This window comes from Anomalospiza imberbis, unplaced genomic scaffold (genome assembly GCF_031753505.1).
Source record: "Anomalospiza imberbis isolate Cuckoo-Finch-1a 21T00152 unplaced genomic scaffold, ASM3175350v1 scaffold_338, whole genome shotgun sequence".
NCBI classification, from domain to species: Eukaryota; Metazoa; Chordata; class Aves; order Passeriformes; family Viduidae; genus Anomalospiza; species Anomalospiza imberbis.
This window is the reverse complement of record NW_027099957.1, coordinates 55363-74450: the sequence shown is the minus strand read 5'-3', so window position 1 is coordinate 74450 and position 19088 is coordinate 55363. Positions and strand designations below refer to the sequence as shown.

Sequence of the window (19088 nt, the reverse complement as noted above, 5' to 3'; positions counted from 1 at the left end):
CCGCGGGCATCCGGGGCGGGGTGGGGGCACGAGGGCGGCCGCAGCACTTCCTGCCCCCGGAAAGGGGAAGTGAAAGAAGAGACCCGGCCGGTCGTGGGGGGACCCCAAAGAGCTCGGGGGGCCCCGAGAGGTTTGCGGGGGACGCGGGAGCTCCGGCAGCCCCCGTTTGGGGGGCCGCAGGTGACCCTCTGCCTCCGCAGTCCCCCCTGTACCAGGACGCCGTCGCCCGTCGGGCTCTGCGGCCCACGCTGCTCAGGTGAGTACTCCCCGCGGGGACAGGTGACCCGGCCAGGTGTCCCCTCCCTCGCCGCCCCTCCCCTGCCCCCAGGAGCGTCTCGGTGCCGGCCGAGCCCCCCGCGCCCCCCGCCATGGATGTCACCTACGCCGTGGTCAACAAGCCCCGCCGGGGGGGCGGAGCCGCAGGGCGAGGCCCCTCCCCTTTGGGAAGAGACCACGCCCCGTTCGGGCGAGACCCCGCCCCCTCGGGCACGTGCTCGCTGCCGGGCAGCCCCGTGCGCCGGCCCTCGCCCAGCCCGGCAGGTGAGTGGGGGGGGGTCCCCCAGGTTTGGGGGGGCTCAGGGGTGCCCAGCACCCATAGTTGTGACCCCGGTGTGCCCCTCAGGTTCCCCCAGCCCCACGGACGGCGCCTACGAGGTTGTGACCCCCCCCCGCAGACACCGGCAGTGGCCCCTGCCTGGGTGAGCATGGGGCGGTCCCTGGTGTCCTGGGGGGGGTCTCTCGGTGTCTGGGGGTCCCGGGGGGGGTTCAGGGGGGACATCAATGTCCAGCCCCCCCATCACTGACCCGCCCTGCTCGTCCCCCCAGGGTTTAACTTCCGCATCGGGAAGCCCAAGGGCCCGCGGGACCCCCGGCCGAGTGGTCCCGGGTGTGAGGGGGGGTCCGGATCCTCGGGCCCCCTCCCACAGAGGAGAGGCTGCAGCGGAACCCGGCTGATCCTTACCGGGCCCAATATAGACAAAACCGATTTATTATGACAAATAAAAACTGATTGTGAGAGACCCAGCTGTGCCTGGGGGAGTCCAGAGGGGGCTCAGCTGCCGAGGTGGTCTCAGGTGTGCAGGTGGGCCCCTCCCGGGGGCGCTCTCCAGGTGCTCGGGGGGGTCCTGGGGGGCTCAGGTGGCGCTGAGCAGGCGGCGCTTGGGGGCCGTGGCCGTGTACGGGTGCCAGCGCCACTCCACGTCGGCCGCGTCCCCCTGCTCCAGGGTCCCCAGGCGGATCAGGTAGGCTGGGGGGCGACACGGGAAGGGGTTGTTGGGACATTTAGGGACACGGGGGGAGCCTTTTGGGGGACAGCAGGGGACACTCACGCCTCAGCTGGAAGCGGGGTCCCACCTCCTCCAGCTCCACCGTCCGTCCCCGGCGCCGGTACACGTGGTTCCTGTGGGGAGGGGGGGTCAGAGGAGCCCGGGGGAGGGTCTGCCCGCGTCCCCGTGTCCCCACGTGTCACCCACCGCACTAAAATGACGTCATCCTCGTTGGCGAAGGTCACCACGCGGCGGCTGTCGGGACGGGGAACAGGGAACAGGTGCTTCAGGATGGTCCCGACCTAAGCGGGAGCAGGGATGGGGTCAGGGATGGGGTCAGCCCACCCCGGGACCTCCCGTGCTCCTCCCCAGGGTCCCCATTTCCTCCTCCATGTACCCCAAATTCCCCTCTGTATCCCCTCACATCCCCCCAGGCGTGTGTCCCCATTTCTCCCTCTGTCCCCCGCTGCCCCCCGATATTCTCCATGCCTCACATCCCCCCAGGTGGGTGTCCCCCTTTCCCCTCCTGTCCCCCCCACGCCCCCCCCCCCCCGGCCGTACCCTTTTTCCCAGAGTGGAATCCAGACGCAGCAGCAGCAGGTGGGGGGCGGCCAGCGGGGCCCCCCCGAGCCCCCCGACCTCCTGGCGCAGCACGGCCCCGCTCAGGGTGAAGTGGGCAGTGGGGCCGTGGGGCAGGTGGGACACGGTCAGCCCATCTGGGGGGGGGTGGGGCTTGATCAGGACACACCCAGAAGCAGGCCACACCCCCTTGGGATTAGCCCCACCCACTCTCTTTAGCTTTTCTATTTTTAGTATTTCTATTTTTCACATTCTCTGCTGCTTTAGTGCGTGGATCTGGGCTTCACATGAGGGGATGCTGAGCTCTCTGCACAGAGCAGGGAGACAAAACAATTCCTTCTCCAGCTGGGACCAAGGACAAATGATCCAAACCTCAGCCCAGGAGCACAAACACCGTGGGCTGGAGAGAGGAAAACAAGCAGGATGGGACTGCATGGGCTAAAGCTGGAATGGGACAATGAACTCCAGTGTGCAAATGGAGCAGAACTATAAAAGTGTGAGACCCTGTGACTGGTTGTCCATTTTGGGACCATTTTGGTTCATCTTGGGTGCAGCCCTGGCTGGGTTTTTGTGCTGCCCAAGGTGGATCCATTGAGAAGATCCTTTTAATAAATCCCTGCTTTATTAATTAATTCTGTCTACCTCTGTTCCAGCTCAGCCTTCCCAAGGCATCGCCCTCAGCCCCTCCCCTCCAAGCAGAGACCCCAAAAGGTGAGCCCAGCCCCGCCTGGCACTGACCGGGCCGCCCGCGGGTCTCGTGCAGCACCAGAAGGTCGGTGACCCCCGCGGCCCGGCACGCCCCCACCAGGGCGCCCAGCTCGGCACGGCCCCGGTTCATGCGGCGAGCCCCCGGCAGCAGCAGGCACAGCTCCTGGGGACAGGGACACGGGGACACTGAGCCACGCCCTGTCTGTGTCAGCCCTTCACCCAGCGTTCCCCCCACTTGTGCCATTACAGCGTCCCCGTGTCCCCCAAATCACCCCCTCCTCGTCCCCCAAATCACCCCCCTGTGTCCCCCAAATCACCTCCTCCATGTCCCCCAAATCACCTCCTCCGTGTCCCCCAAATCACCTCCCCGTGTCCCCCAAATCACCTCCTCCATGTCCCCCAAATCACCTCCTCCATGTCCCCCAAATCACCTCCTCCATGTCCCCAAATCACCTCCTCCATGTCCCCCAAATCACCTCCTCCATGTCCCCAAATCACCTCCCCATGTCCCCCAAATCACCCCCCTGTGTCCCCCAAATCACCTCCTCCATGTCCCCCAAATCACCTCCTCCATGTCCCCCAAATCACCCCCGTGTCCCCCAAATCACCTCCTCCATATCCCCCAAATCGTCACTAAGAGCCATGCCCACTTTCAGGCCCCACCCACATAGGCTCCTCCCACTCCTATAGGTTTTACTGTCCACCATTGGCTCTGGACAAGGGGTGGGGCCAAGCAAGCCCCTCCTACTGCCCAACCACACCCACCCCTGCTTGAAGCCACACCCCCATAGGTGCGGCCGCACAGGGTGGGGTCAGGGCCCTAAGGCTGGGCCCCACCCACCTCAGAGCCACACCCAAAACCCCAGCCCCACCCACCCCAGACCACACCCAAACCTGGCCACGCCCACCTTGGCAAAGAGCCGCAGGCGGGCGCTGGGGTCACGTGAGGTCGTCACCATCACCTTGGGGGGCTCCAGCCCCGCCCACCTGTACTCGTCATCCTGGCTGTCACCTGTCTCTGGGGGCGGGGCTTTGTCAGGCCACGCCCCCTCCACTCCCAGCCACACCCACCCCAGGGTCATTGGGGTCATTCGGAGCCTGGATTCTGGGGGGATTTTGGGGGAACGAGGCCCAGATTTGGGGTGCAGCCCAGACTGTGGGTGTTGGTGCAACCCCTCACTCGTTTTTGGGGTGAATTTAATCTTATCTGGGGAATTTATAAACCCACAAGACTGTGGGTGTTGGTGCAACCCCTCACTCGTTTTTGGGGTGAATTTAATCTTATCTGGGGAATTTATAAACCCACAAGACTGTGGGTGTTGGTGCAACCCCTCACTCGTTTTTGGGGTGAATTTAATCTTATCTGGGGAATTTATAAACCCACAAGACTGTGGGTGTTGGTGCAACCCCTCACTCGTTTTTGGGGTGAATTTAATCTTATCTGGGGAATTTATAAACGCACAAAGAATTTGGAGGAACTCCTAAAAATGAGGCCAGTCTCTTTTTCTAGCTTTTTTTTTTTTGGCATTGCCTCCCTCCTGTCCCAGGATTCCCCTCTCCCCATTTTGGGGTCCAGCTCAAACACAAGGGTCTTGCCGGTCCCCCACCCCCGGGTTTGGAAATTCCAATCACCTCCAACTTGGGGGTCCCATCTCTCCACCCTCCCACCCCAATTTGGGGGTCCCTCCCACCAAATTTGGGGGTCCCTCTCACCCCCCGGTGCCTGGAAGTCGAACTCGAGCTCCTTCTGCAGGGCCAGCGCCTCGTGCCGCAGCTCCGTGGGCAGCAGCCGATTCTCTGGGGGGGAGAGAGAGAAACGGGGAGGGGGGCTCAGACAGGACCCCCAACCCTCCCCATTCCAGTACCCCCAGCCCCAATAACCCCCTGGGCCCGCAGCACCCCCATGTCCCCTCTTAACTCCTCTTTAACACCCCCCAAACCTCCCCCAGCACCCCTCAAACTCCTCTCTGCCCCCCTCAACTCCTCCAAAACTCCTCTGCCGCCCCCAACCCCCTTTTCAAACCCCTGGAATCTCTTCTTAACTCCTCCCAAACCCCCTGTAACCCCCCCCAAAATCCCTCCCGGTCCCTCTTCACCCCTCTCGCCGCTCTTTTCCCCCCTCCCAGCCCCTCTGTCGCCCCCTCCCCGTGCTCCGGTACCGTCGAGCGCCCGCCGCAGGCTCTCCCTGCGCTCCCGCTGCCGCTGCTGCTGCTGCTCCCTGGCTCGGCGCTGCAGGTACTCCCGGCGCTCCCGGGCCTGGCGCCGCAGCTGCCACACGGGGACGGACAGAGGTGACACCGGCGGTGACACACGGGGGGGGGGGGTGCGGGGAAGGGCCCGGTGGGGACACGAGAGGATGGGGGCGCTGAGGGGGCGGCATCGAGGGATGGGGGACAGCGGGGACAGCGAGGGGACATGGGGGGGGACAGCGGACACAGAGTGAGGGACGCGTGAGGGGGGATACGGGGACACTGGGCCCGTTGTGGGGGGCACGGAAATGAGAGGATGGGGGACACGGAGGCGAGGCCAGAGGCACCACTGAGGGATGGGGGACACCGAGGCGAGGCCGGAGGCACCACTGAGGGATGAGGGACACGGAGGCGAGGCCAGAGGCACCACTGAGGGATGGGGGACACGACGGGGACACGGGACCACCGACCCAACCCCCCGCGCCCCTCACCATGGTCGCGGTCGCTCCGCTCCGCTCCTCACACGCCGGCACCTCCCAGCACCGCCGCCTCCCATTGGCCGAGCGCCGGTGGACCAATGGGAGCGCGCGGTGCTGCCGGAAAGGCGAGGAAAACGCTGCCCCCTCACTCAAGATGGCGGCCGGGTCGGCTTCACCCCGCTGCGCTGCCGGCCCTCACGCAGGCCCCGCCCTCCGGGCTGCTGCGCGCGCTGATTGGTCGAGAGGTGCCGGGGCGGGCTGCGATTGGACGAGGCGGGGTCGGGCCTGAGGCCGCGGTGAGGGCGGCGATGGACGGTGAGGGCGGGCCGGGGGCTCCGCGGGGTTCGGGGGTCTCTGCGGGTCCCGGGGATGTTCGGTGGGGGTCTCGGGGGCTTTTCGGGGGTCTCCAGGAGACCGGAACGTTTTGGGGGTCTCAGGGATCCCGAGGGTTTTTTGAGCGGGTTTCCGGGGGCCTGGGGGAGTTTTGATATGGGGTCTTTGAGGGCCTGGGGCGGGGGGGTCCCGGCGACACGGGTGACACCGTGGGGACACCGGGCCGGTCCCTGGGCGGTTCTGGAGGAGCCCCTGGTGTCCCCCCGGGTGTTGGTTGGGGTCCTGAGCCGTGTCCCCTCCCCACCGCAGGGTCGCTGTCGCTGTCCCTGGACGCGGCCGCGCTGGAGGTGATGGAGGCGCTGGAGCTGCTGCAGCAGCGGCGGGAGCAGCTGGAGCAGCACCTGCGGCAGGTGAGGGGACACGGGGACACGGCAGGGACACAGGGGGGACACGCCACCCCTCGTGGGGACACGTGTGAGGAGGTGCCCCCTGCCACAAGGACGCACCTGGCAGGTGTCACCTGCTACAGGGGATGTGCCAACCCCATGGGGACACAGCTGGGGACAGTCCCCTGCTGTGGGGACGTGGCTGGGGACACGCCGCCTGGCCTGGGACATACTGGGGGGACCTGTCACCCACTGTGGGGACACAAAGGGACGTGCCACGGCGTCGCCTGTGTCCCCCCAGGCGACTGTCCCTACTGCCATGCCCCTGGCTGTCCCCATCCTGTGTCCCCAATGTCCCTGCAGGGGTGGCTGTCCCCATGCCGTGTCCCCAATGTCCCCGATGTCCCCACAGGGGTGGCTGTCCCCATGCTGTGTCCCCAATGTCCCTGATGTCCCCGCAGGGGTGGCTGTCCCCATCCTGTGTCCCCAATGTCCCCACAGGGGTGGCTGTCCCCATGCTGTGTCCCCAATGTCCCTGATGTCCTCGCAGGGCTGGCTGTCCCCATGCCGTGTCCCCAATGTCCCCACAGGGGTGGCTGTCCCCATGCCGTGTCCCCAATGTCCCCGATGTCCCCGCAGGGGTGGCTGTCCCCATGCTGTGTCCCCAATGTCCCCAATGTCCCCACAGGGCCCAATGTCCCCGCAGGGGTGGCTGTCCCCATGCTGTGTCCCCAATGTCCCCACAGGGGTGGCTGTCCCCATCCTGTGTCCCCAATGTCCCCGATGTCCCCGCAGGGGTGGCTGTCCCCATGCCGTGTCCCCAATGTCCCCGATGTCCCCGCAGGGGTGGCTGTCCCCATGCTGTGTCCCCAATGTCCCCGATGTCCCCGCAGGGGTGGCTGTCCCCATGCTGTGTCCCCAATGTCCCCGCAGGGGTGGCTGTCCCCATGCCGTGTCCCCAATGTCCCCAGTGTCCCCGCAGGGGTGGCTGTCCCCATGCCGTGTCCCCAATGTCCCCAATGTCCCCGCAGGGGTGGCTGTCCCCATGCTGTGTCCCCAATGTCCCCAATGTCCCCACAGGGGTGGCTGTCCCCATGCTGTGTCCCCAATGTCCCCAATGTCCCCGCAGGGGTGGCTGTCCCCATGCTGTGTCCCCAATGTCCCCACAGGGGTGGCTGTCCCCATCCTGTGTCCCCAATGTCCCCGATGTCCCCGCAGGGGTGGCTGTCCCCATGCCGTGTCCCCAATGTCCCCGATGTCCCCGCAGGGGTGGCTGTCCCCATCCTGTGTCCCCAATGTCCCCGATGTCCCCGCAGGGGTGGCTGTCCCCATGCTGTGTCCCCAATGTCCCCAATGTCCCCGCAGGGGTGGCTGTCCCCATGCCGTGTCCCCAATGTCCCCGATGTCCCCGCAGGGGTGGCTGTCCCCATGCCATGTCCCCAATGTCCCCGCAGGGGTGGCTGTCCCCATGCTGTGTCCCCAATGTCCCCACAGGGGTGGCTGTCCCCATGCCGTGTCCCCAATGTCCCCAATGTCCCCGCAGGGGTGGCTGCCCATGCTGTGTCCCCAATGTCCCCAATGTCCCCACAGGGCTGGCTGTCCCCATGCCGTGTCCCCAATGTCCCCGATGTCCCCGCAGGGCTGGCTGTCCCCATGCTGTGTCCCCAATGTCCCCGCAGGGCTGGCTGTCCCCATGCCGTGTCCCCAATGTCCCCGATGTCCCCGCAGGGGTGGCTGTCCCTGGCTCAGGCCCGTTACTCCCTGGGCTGTCACCGCGTCTCGTCCCTGCAGTACGGGGCCACCATGGTGCCCCGGGTCCGTGTGTGCCACAGGTGGGGGACACTGGGACATTGGGGACACTCAGTGGGGGGTGGCAGGGACACAGGGAGGGATACTGGGACATTAGGGACACAGGGAGGGACACGAGGACATCGGGGACACACGGGAGGGGACACAAAGGGGTGTCCCCATTTTGGGGAGGTGACACAGGGGTGACACCGATGTTCCCAGTGTGGGGGGTGACTGGGGGGTGCTGGGACGTCCCTGTGGTGGCCAAGGGACACCAGGAACGGTGGAGACACTGTCCCCACGGTGTCACCCCCAGGCAGGACCCAGAGGGACGCCCCCACTTCGAGGAGGTGCCTGGAACAGGGGGGGACCCCGAGGACCCCGACCCCCAGCCGGGGGGAGGTGACGGTGAGGGGGGGGAGCTGGGTGGTCCCTGGGGGGGGGTTCTGGGGTCCCTTGGGGGGGGTCCTTTGGGTGTCGGGGTCCCCAGAAGGTCCCCAGTGGGTGCTGGGGACAGATTGGGGGTTCTGGGGATGTCACCCATGGGGGGCTGGGGGTGCAGAGGAGGAACTGGGGGGTGCTGAGGGGTCCTGTGGGTGTTGGGGGGTTCTGAGGGGTCCTGTGGGTGCTGGGGGGTTCTGAGGGGTCCTGTGGGGGTTCTGAGGGGTCCTGTGGGTGCTGGCGGGTGCTGAGGGGTCCTGTGGGTGCTGGGGGGGTTCTGAGGGGTCCCGTGGGGGTTCTGAGGGGTCCTGTGGGTGTTGGGGGGTGCTGAGGGGTCCTGTGGGGGTTCTGAGGGTTCCTGTGGGTGTTGGGGGGTTCTGAAGGGTGCTGGGGGGTGCTGAGGGGTCCTGTGGGTGCTGGGGGGGGGTTCTGAGGGGTCCTGTGGGTGCTGGGGGGGGTTCTGTGGGGTCCTGTGGGTGCTGGGGGGGTGCTGAGGGGTCCTGTGGGTGCTGAGGGGGTTCTGAGGGGTCCTGTGGGGGGTTCTGTGGGTGTTGGGGGGTTCTGAAGGGTGCTGGGGGGTTCTGAGGGGTCCTGTGGGTGCTTGGGGGTGTCACTCAGTTGTTCTGGGGGTCTCTGACCTTTCTCTCTCCCCCAGGGCTGCGGCAGCGCCGGGGAGCCCCTGAAAAAGGGGGGGGCCCCCAGCCGGCCCCCCCCAGACCCCCTGGGCTGGTTTGGGGTCCTGGTGCCTCCCAGTCTGCGGCAGGCCCAGGGCAGCTTCCAGAGGGGTGAGGACTGGGGGGATCCCCAAAATCCACCAAAGGTCCCCAAACCCAGAGGGGCCCAAGAATGGGGGGAACACCCCAAATCTGGGGAGGGCCTGAAGGTCACGGCCCCCATGACCTCCTTGGTCCCCCCGGTGTCCCCCCTGTCCCCAGGGGTGACGCTGGCTGTGGAGGTGGCCGAGCTCCAGGCCACCGTGGAAGCTGCGGCCGCCCGGTACCGGCGACTCCTGGGGCAGAAACGTCACCTGGCTGGGGACAGCCGGGACAGGCAGAGCGCCACGGGAACCCCTGGGGACAGCAAGGACACCGAGGGTGACACAGTGACCTCGGTGACCGCGTGAACGGACACCGAGAACGACGAGGACGCGTCTGCAGGTGACACACGGGAGCACAGGTGACACCGTGAGCCACGGGGACACAGGTGACGCGGGGCTGTGCTGACCCCTCACAGGTGACACAGCTGCCGCCAGTGACAGAGGACGGCAGCACCTGCCTGTGGGTGGCACCAAGTCCCCAAGGCCTGTGGGTGACACTGAGGGACTTTGCAGGTGACACCGAGCCCCTCAGGTGACTAAGAGGGGGTCCCCCCATGTCCCCACCTCCAATAAAGCCACCCTGGTGCCACCACAGGGTCATTTGTCACTGCTGTCAGGTGCCAGCTGTGCCAGTGCCACCACAGGGTCTTTGTCACCGCTGTCATGTCCTGGCCATGCCAGTGCCACCACGGGCTCATTCGTCACCGCTGTCACGTGCCAGCCACGGCATGGTGGAACACTGTCACCGCTGTCACGTGCCACCACGGCATGGTGGAACACTGTCACCGCTGTCACGTGGCACGGCATGGCCACCATAGGGAACACTGTCACCATAGGGAACACTGTCACCCCTGTCACCGCTGTCACGTGGCACGGCATGGCCACCATAGGGAACACTGTCACTGCTGTCACGTGCCACCACGGCATGGCCGCCATAGGGAACACTGTCACCGCTGTCACGTGGCATGGTGTGGCCGCCATAGGGAACACTGTCACCGCTGTCACGTGCCAGCCACGGCATGGCCGCCATAGGGAATATTGTCACCGCTGTCACGTGGCACAGCATGGCCGCCATAGGGAACACTGTCACCATAGGGAACACTGTCACCGCTGTCACCCGCTGTCACATGGCACAGCATGGCCGCCATAGGGAACACTGTCACCGCTGTCACGTGGCATGGCATGGCCGCCATAGGGAACACTGTCACCGCTGTCACGTGGCATGGCATGGCCGCCATAGGGAACATCGTCACCGCTGTCACGTGCCAGCCACGGCATGGCCACCATAGGGAACACTGTCACATGGCACAGCATGGCCGCCATAGGGAACACTGTCACCGCTGTCACGTGCCAGCCACGGCATGGCCGCCATAGGGAACACTGTCACCGCTGTCACGTGGCACGGCATGGCCGCCGTAGGGAATATTGTCACCGCTGTCACGTGCCACCACGGCATGGCCACCATAGGGAACACTGTCACCGCTGTCACGTGCCACCATGGCATGGCCACCATAGGGAACACTGTCACCGCTGTCACGTGAACACTGTCACCGCTGTCACGTGTGGTGCCAGCACCCCGTGACTCAGACACGCCCCCTTTTTGCCAAGGTCTATGTTTATTGGGCGGGGCCCTCGCCCCGCCCCCAGGCCCCGCCCCCACCCAAGGGGCGGGGCCGACACAACAACGGACTATGGGAGAGGGGCGGGGCGTGACGGGGCGTGGCCTGTGCGGGGGGCGGGGCCGGGCGGAGGGGCGGGGCCGGGCGCCCCCTAGCGGATGGTGTAGCGCACGTAGGGCACCTCGATGTCGGCGTCGCTGTCGTCGTTGCAGCACAGCTCGAACACCAGCGCCTTGACGTGGCGGCCCAGCTTCTTCTTGGACACCCGCGTCACGATCTCTGTCATCCTGCGGGGACAGGGGACATGGCAGGGGCATGGTCATCCTGGGGGGACAAGGGACATTGGGGACATGGCAGGGGCATGGTCATCCTGAGGGGATTGGGGACATGGCAGGGGTATGGTCATCCTGGGGGGACAGGGGACATCGTGGACATGGCATCCTGGGGGGACAGGGGACACTGGGGACATGGCAGGGGCACGGTCATCCTGGGGCACAGGGGACATTGGGGGACATGGCAGGGGCACGGTCATCCTGGGGGGACAGGGGACATCGGGGGACATGGCAGGGGCATGGTCATCCTGGGGGGACAGGGGATATTGGGAACATGGTCATCCTGGGGGGACAGGGGACATCAGGGACATGGCAGGGGCACGGTCATCCTGGGGCACAGGGGATATTGGGGACATGGCAGGGGCATGGTCATCCTGAGGGGATTGGGGACATGGCAGGGGCATGGTCATCCTGGGGGGACAGGGGACACTGGGGACATGGCAGGGGCACGGTCATCCTGGGGGGACAAGGGACATCGGGGACATGGCAGGGGCACGGTCATCCTGGGGGGACAGGGGACACTGGGGACATGGCAGGGGCATGGTCATCCTGAGGGGATTGGGGACATGGCAGGGGCATGGTCATCCTGGGGGGATTGGGGACATGGCAGGGGCATGGTCATCCTGGGGCACAGGGGACATAGCACGGGCACGGTCATCCTGTGGGGACAAGGGACATTGGGGACATGGCAGGGGCACGGTCATCCTGGGGCACAGGGGACATGGCAGGGGCACGGTCATCCTGGGGGGATTGGGGACATCGGGGACATGGCAGGGGCAATGGTCATCCTGGGGGATTGGGGACATCGGGGACATGGCAGGGGCATGGTCATCCTGGGGGGATTGGGGACATCGGGGACATGGCAGGGGCATGGTCATCCTGGGGGGATTGGGGACATTGGGGATATGGCAGGGGCATGGTCACCCTGGGGGGATTGAGGACATGGCACGGGCATGGTCATCCTGGGGCACAGGGGACACTGGGGACATGGCAGGGGCATGGTCATCCTGGGGGGACAAGGGACATAGCACGGGCATGGTCATCCTGGGGCACAGGGGACATAGCGCGGGCATGGTCATCCTGGGGGGATAGGGGACATGGGGGACATGGCAGGGGCACGGTCATCCTGTGGGGACAAGGGACATTGGGGACATGGCAGGGGCATGGTCACCCTGGGGGGATTGAGGACATGGCACGGGCATGGTCATCCTGGGGCACAGGGGACATTGGGGACGTGGCATCCTGGGGGCACAGGGGACACTGGGGACATGGCAGGGGCACGGTCATCCTGGGGGGACAAGGGACATCGGGGACATGGCAGGGGCACGGTCATCCTGGGGCACAGGGGACACTGGGGACGTGGCAGGGGCATGGTCATCCTGGGGGGACAGGGGACACTGGGGACATGGCAGGGGCACGGTCATCCTGGGGGGACAGGGGACATTGGGGACATGGCAGGGGCATGGTCATCCTGGGGCACAGGGGACATTGGGGACATGGCAGGGGCATGGTCATCCTGGGGCACAGGGGACATTGGGGACATGGCAGGGGCACGGTCATCCTGGGGGGACAGGGGGGACATGGCGGGACGTGGGGCACGGTCCCCGTCATCTTTCAGGGACAGGGCACGTGGGGCACACGGCAGGGACACGGGGCACGGTCTCTGTCATCGTGGACAGTGGGGGACATGGCAGGACACGAGCTGTGATTTCTGTCATCCTGTGGGGACAGGGGGACATAGGGGGACATGGCAGGGACGCGTGGCATGGGTCATCCTGGGAGGGTGAGGGGTACATGGCATGGTCTGTGTCATTGGAGGGTGACATGGCAGGGACGCGTGGCAGAGATCGTCCTCGAGGGACAAGAGGGGACACAGGGAGTGCCAAGGCACGCCAGCACCCAGAGGGGACAGGCACACACAGACAGGGGACACAGCCACACCCTGTCCCCAGGACATGTCCCTGTGCCCTTCCTCCAACCCTGCTGTCCTGTCCCTGCCCCGGGACCCCACCCCCCGTCCCCAGTGTCCCCCAGTGTCCCCAGTGTCCCTACGGTTGGTCGTGGCGCTCGCGCAGCTTGGCGGCCGGCATGAAGAAGGAGTAGAGCATGGACACGCCCTGGGACAGCATGGTGATCTCCAGCCGGTGCTCCTTCTGTGGGGACATGGGGGACAGGGGTCAGCACAGGGGCTCGAGGACATCGGCCACCACAGGGGTCAGCGAGGCCAGGGGACATCGGCCACCACAGGGGTCAGCACAGGGGCTCGAGGACATCGGCCACCACAGGGGTCAGCGAGGGCCGGGGGACATCGGCCACCACAGGGGTCAGCGAGGCCAGGGGACATCGGCCACCACAGGGGTCAGCACAGGGGCTCGAGGACATCGGCCACCACAGGGGTCAGCGAGGCCGGGGGACATCGGCCACCACAGGGGTCAGCACAGGGGCTCGAGGACATCGGCCACCACAGGGGTCAGCGAGGCCAGGGGACATCGGCCACCACAGGGGTCAGCACAGGGGCTCGAGGACATCGGCCACCACAGGGGTCAGCGAGGCCGGGGGACATCGGCCACCACAGGGGTCAGCACAGGGGCTCGAGGACATCGGCCACCACAGGGGTCAGCGAGGCCAGGGGACATCGGCCACCATGGGAACCCTGCGGCCTTGGGGACATCGGCCACTAGAAGGGCTTGACCTTTCCCCCTTCCCAGCACTCCCCTCTTGGTTGGGGTGCCTCAGTTGTCCCCTCCCCAGTCCCTCCCAGTACCTTGAAGTAGGCGAGGAACTGGCGCAGGGTCATCTCCTGCCCGTCGGGCTGCAGCCCCTGCACCTCGAACCGGTCCCACAGCGTCCACTCCACCTCGTAGTACTGGGGACACGGCAGGGACGGTCAGAGCTGGGGGGGACCCCAAATCCCCTTTGGGAGTGACCCCCAGCCCCACTGCGACCCCAAATCCCCTTTGGGAGTGACCCCCAGCCCCACTGCGACCCCAAATCCCCTTTGGGAGCGACCCCCAGCCCCACTGCGACCCCAAATCCCCTCTGGGATTGACCCCCCAGCCTCACTGCGACCCCAAATCCCCTTTGGGAGTGACCCCCAGCCCCACTGCGACCCCAAATCCCCTTTGGGAGTGACCCCCAGCCCCACTGCGACCCCAAATCCCCTTTGGGAGTGACCCCCAGCCCCACTGCGACCCCCAAATCCCCTTTGGGATTGACCCCCAGCCCCACTGCGACCCCAAATCCCCTTTGGGAGTGACCCCCAGCCTCACTGCGACCCCAAATCCCCTTTGGGAGTGACCCCCAGCCCCACTGCGACCCCAAATCCTTGCTGGAAGCAAAGCCCGGTCCCACTGAGACCCCAAATCCTGTATGGAAACCAAGCCCAGCCCCACAGCAACCCCAAATACCCTCTGGGAGCGAAGCCTGGTCCCACTGCGACCCCAAATCCCCTCTGGGAGCGAAGCTGGGTCCCACTGCGACCCCAAATCCCCTCTGGAAGAGAACCCAACCCCAAACCCCCTCCGGCCCCCCCCCAGTGACCCCGCCCTGCCCCGGCTGTGCCCCCCGGCCCTGGCAGTGCCCACCTTGTTGCGGGGGCAGGCGAGGGGCTCGGAGAAGCCCACGAAGGGCAGGGCCAGGTTGAGGAAGGCGTTTTTGTAGGAGCTCAGCCGGCGGTGCCCCTGCACCAACTTGAAGAGCTCCAGGCACGCCAGGCCCACCACGGCCGCCGTGGTGGTGGCGATGGCCGGGATGATCTTCCCCGCGATCAGTTTGCTCTGGGGGACACAAAAAAGGGATTTAGGCTTTGAGGGGTGGCCCCCAAAAACCAGCCTGAGGGACTCACAGCTCCCCCCAGCGCCCCACGGCCACTGTGGGGTCCATATGGGCTCTGTGTGTGACAGACGCATCCCAAAATAACCCCTGAAATACCCCAAAACACCCCCAGCACCCATAATAACCCCATCAAAACCCCACAATAACCCCTGAAATACCCCAAAACACCCCCAGCACCCATAATAACCCCATCAAAACCCCACAATAACCCCTGAAACACCCCAAAACACCCCCAGCACCCATAATAACCCCACAATAACCCCTGAAATACCCCAAAACACCCCCAGCACCCATAATAACCCCATCAAAACCCCACAATAACCCCTGAAACACCCCAAAACACCCCCCAGCACCCATAATAACCCCATCAAAACCCCACAATAACCCCTGAAACACCCCAAAACACCCCCAGCACCCATAATAACCCCTGAAACACCCCAAAACACCCCCAGCACCCATAATAACCCCTGAAATACCCCAAAACACCCCCAGCACTCATAATAACCCCATAATAACCCCACAATAACCCCTGAAATACCCCAAAACACCCCCAGCACCCATAATAACCCCTGAAATACCCCAAAACACCCCCAGCACCCATAATAACCCCATAGCACCCCACAATAACCCCTGAAATACCCCAAAACACCCCCAGCACCCATAATAACCCCTGAAATACCCCAAAACACCCCCAGCACCCATAATAACCCCATAGCACCCCACAATAACCCCTGAAACACCCCAAAACACCCCCAGCACCCATAATAACCCCATAGCACCCCGTAACACCCCCCAGCACCCATGAAAACCCCATTGGCACCCTTAACACCCCATCAAAACCCCATAGATCGCCCCCAGACCCTCACCCCATGTGGCATTAGCAGCCCCCCAGTGCTCCCAGTACCCCCCCCAGTGCTCCCAGTGCCCCCCCAGTGTTCCCAGTGCCCCCCCCCCAGTGCTCCCAGTACCCCCCCCAGTGCTCCCAGTACCCCCCCAGTGCTCCCAGTGCCCCCCCCAGTGCTCCCAGTGTCCCCCCAGTGCTCCCAGTGCCCCCCCCAGTGTTCTCAATGCCTCCCCCCAGTGCTCCCAGTGCCCCCCCTGTGCTCCCAGTGCCTCCCCAGTGCTCCCAGCGCCCCCCCCAGTGCTCCCAGTACCCCCCCAGTGCTCCCAGTGCCTCCCCAGTGCTCCCAGCGCCCCCCCAGTGCTCCCAGTGCCCCCCCCCAGTGCTCCCAGTGCCCCCCCAGTGCTCCCAGTACCCCCCCAGTGCTCCCAGCTTCTCATCCAGTGACACTGCTGTTCCCCCCAGTGTCCCCCAGTGTCCCCCAGTATGCCCCAGCCCCTCCCCAGTGCCCACCTTGTGGCGGTCGGCCGGGGGGGATGTCGTAGTTCTCCGCCCGCAGGTTGGAGGCGGCCACGATGAAATCCATGTGGAAATTGGTGTCATCGTCCTGGGGGCAGCCAGGGGTGGATAGGGGGGCACCCAGAGGGGCAGGGGGCACCCAGGGGGGCAGGGGGCACCCAGGGAGGCAGCACCCACCTTCTCGAAGTCGATGGGGAACATCCGGAACCCCGGGAGCTCCTCGGGGCTGGGCAGCGACGCCTTCAGCTCCTCCAGGCGCCCGTCGTCTGTGGGGAGGGAGAGAGGGGCACACGTGGGACCCCCGCACCCCCTGGCACCCGTGGGACCCCCAGCCCCTCACCCAAAGTGGCATTCAAACCCCCCCCAGTGCTCCCTCTGTGCCCAGGGTGGCATTGGCAGCTCCCGAGTGCTTTCAGCCCTTCTCCCAGTGGCCCCCAGTGTTCCCAGTGCCCCCAGTAACTCCCAGCCCTTCTCCCAATGCCCCCAGTCCTTCACCCAGTGTTCCCAGTTTCCCCAGTAACCCCCAGCTCCTCTCCCATTGCCCCAGTCCCTCTCCCAGTACCCCCAGCCCTTCTCTCAGTGCCCCCAGCCCCTTTCCCAGTGCCCCCAATCCCTCTCCCAGTCCCCCCAATCCCTCTCCCAGTCCCCCAGTTCCTCTCCCAGTGCCCCCAGTTCCTCTCCCAGTGCCCCCAGTCCCTCTCCCAGTGCCCCCCCAGCCCCTCACCCAGTGCCCCCAGTAACCCCCAGCTCCTCTCCCAGTATCCCCAGTAACCCCCAGTCCCTGTCCCGGTGCATCCCAGTACCCCCAGCCCCTCTCCCAATGCCCCAGTCTCTCTCCCAGTCCCTCTCCCAGTGCCCCCAGTAACCCCCAGCCCCTCTCCCATCGCCCCAGTCCCTCTCCCAGTACCCCCCAGTGCCCCCAGTCCCTCTCCCAGTACCCCCCAGTGCCCCCAGTCCCTCTCCCAGTACCCCCCAGTGCCCCCAGTCCCTCTCCCAGTAACCCCCAGTGCCCCCAGTCCCTCTCCCAGTAACCCCCAGTGCCCCCAGTCCCTCTCCCAGTACCCCCCAGTGCCCCCAGTCCCTCTCCCAGTACCACCCAGTGCCCCCCAGTCCCTCTCCCAGTACCCCCAGTAACCCCCAGCCCCTCTCCCAGTGCCCCCCCAGCCCCTCACCCAGTGCCCCCCAGTCCCTCTCCCAGTACCCCCAGTAACCCCCAGCCCCTCTCCCAGTGCCCCCAGTCCCTCTCCCAGTACCCCCCAGTCCCCCAGCCCCTCTCCCAGTGCCCCCAGTCCCTCTCCCAGTACCCCCAGTAACCCCCAGTCCCTCTCCCATCGCCCCAGTCCCTCTCCCAGTACCCCCCAGTGCCCCCAGCCCCTCTCCCAGTAACCCCCAGTGCCCGCCGTGCGGTACCCAGCGCGGCGCTGGCGCTCTGCAGCTCCTGGTCGGACACGTGGATGCGCACGCCGGCCTTGGGCGCGAAGGGCGGCACGCGCACGTGCCGCAGCAGCTCGGCCACGGCCGCCCGGTCCCGCGAGCCCGCGATGCCGTAGCTCTGCGCAAACAGGTTCGCCGCCGCCACCACGTAGTCCAGGTGCAGGGGCTGGGGGACACAGGGGACAGGTGGCACCCAGACGGGCAGGGCTGGCACCCGCGGGACGGGGGTGGCACCCACAGGGGGCAGGTGGCACCCAGAGGGGCAGGGGTGGCACCCGCGGGACGGGGGTGGCACCCGCAGGGGGCAGGTGGCACCCAGAGGGGTCAGGTGGCACCCAGAGGGGCAGGGGTGGCACTCAGAGAGCCAGAGGTGGCACCCATGGGGCACAGCCCCTCCCCAGGTGACACAGGTGATGTCCCCACCCCAGGTGACACAGGTGACACAGGTGATGTCCCCTCCCCAGGTGATGTCCCCTCCCCAGGTGATGTCCCCACCCCCAGGTGATGTCCCCTCCCCAGGTGACACAGGTGACACAGGTGATGTCCCCTCCCCAGGTGATGTCCCCTCCCCAGGTGATGTCCCCTCCCCCCTCCCCAGGTGATGTCCCCTCCCCAGGTGATGTCCCCTCCCCAGGTGACACAGGTGATGTCCCCACCCCAGGTGACACAGGTGACACAGGTGATGTCCCCTCCCCAGGTGATGTCCCCTCCCCAGGTAACACAGGTGATGTCCCCTCCCCAGGTGACACAGGTGATGTCCCCTCCCCAGGTGATGTCCCCTCCCCAGGTGACACAGGTGACACAGGTGATGTCCCCACCCCAGGTGACACAGGTGACACAGGTGATGTCCCCTCCCCAGGTGACACAGGTGACACAGGTGATGTCCCCTCCCCAGGTGATGTCCCCTCCCCAGGTGATGTCCCCTCCCCAGGTGACCCCACTCACGTTGTCGGGGTCGAACACGAGGGGGTGGGGGCAGCGCTTGGGCCCCGACCAGAACAGGGTCCCCGAGTTCGTTTTCTGGGGGGGAAGGAGAAAATCGGGGTTAACGAGGTCATTAATTGAGCTTAATGAGCAATTAATTAGCGTTGCTGAGCCAATTGTTTAGGTCAACAATGTATTAATTAGATTAATGAGGCAATCAAGAGGTGCCCACCTGTGTTGGCAGATGTTGGGGTAAATGAAGTAATTAATAGGGTTAACGAGCTAATAGGTGTTAATAAGGTAATTAATCAGGGTTAAGGAGGTAATTAATGAGAGTTAAGGAGATAATTAATGAGAGTTAAGGAGATAATTAACGGTGATGCCCACCTCTCCTGGGGAGAAGTTGTGCAGTAGCTGGCGGGTGTTGGGGTAAATGAAGGAATGGGAGTGAACGAGGTAATTAATGGGGTTAATGTGCTAATCAATCAGAACTAATAAGGTAATTGATTAAATTAACAAGGTAACAAAGGCACTTCCACCTGTCCCAGGGGAAAGTTGTGCAGCAGCTGGCAGATGTTGAGGTAAATGAAACAATGGAGG

General features: G+C 65.3%; 3 protein-coding genes across 3 annotated transcripts in view; 1 reads left to right on the top strand and 2 right to left on the bottom strand.

The window, feature by feature from the left end:
* Nucleotides 1-972: 972 nt before the first annotated feature.
* On the bottom strand, nt 973-5391 carry IMP4 (IMP U3 small nucleolar ribonucleoprotein 4). The gene is made up of 9 exons (XM_068178322.1): nt 5233-5391; nt 4712-4820; nt 4266-4349; nt 3461-3570; nt 2583-2715; nt 1827-1981; nt 1473-1567; nt 1329-1399; nt 973-1246 (listed from the first exon to the last, which is right to left on the bottom strand). The coding sequence occupies exons 1-9, from the start codon at nt 5233-5235 to the stop codon at nt 1134-1136; spliced, it is 873 nt and encodes a 290-aa protein (XP_068034423.1). The 5' UTR covers nt 5236-5391; the 3' UTR covers nt 973-1133.
* On the top strand, nt 5391-9579 carry CCDC115 (coiled-coil domain containing 115). Its single transcript, XM_068178321.1, is given in 7 exon segments — nt 5391-5535; nt 5863-5963; nt 7668-7771; nt 8044-8135; nt 8824-8852; nt 8854-8953; nt 9104-9579. Coding segments are annotated over 7 exon segments (621 nt in total). The 5' UTR covers nt 5391-5528; the 3' UTR covers nt 9292-9579.
* Nucleotides 9580-10581: 1002 nt separating this feature from the next.
* UBA1 (ubiquitin like modifier activating enzyme 1) overlaps nt 10582-19088 on the bottom strand; it is a 29341-nt gene continuing 20834 nt past the window's right edge. The window contains 9 exon segments of the mRNA XM_068178320.1: nt 10582-10891; nt 12989-13089; nt 13701-13802; nt 14521-14712; nt 16125-16145; nt 16147-16218; nt 16308-16396; nt 17541-17730; nt 18510-18584. Coding sequence (XP_068034421.1) covers nt 10756-10891; nt 12989-13089; nt 13701-13802; nt 14521-14712; nt 16125-16145; nt 16147-16218; nt 16308-16396; nt 17541-17730; nt 18510-18584 — 978 coding nt within the window. The 3' untranslated portion in view covers nt 10582-10755.

Bases quoted from the DNA above. Each gene is read 5' to 3' on its own strand.
- IMP4 (XM_068178322.1), bottom strand. The intron at 4,350-4,711 runs GTACCGGAGCAC...TCTCCCCCCCAG, and splicing joins CCTGCGGCGGGCGCTCGACG to AGAATCGGCTGCTGCCCACG. The intron at 3,571-4,265 runs GTGAGAGGGACC...CCCCGCCCCCAG, and splicing joins CGACTTCCAGGCACCGGGGG to AGACAGGTGACAGCCAGGAT.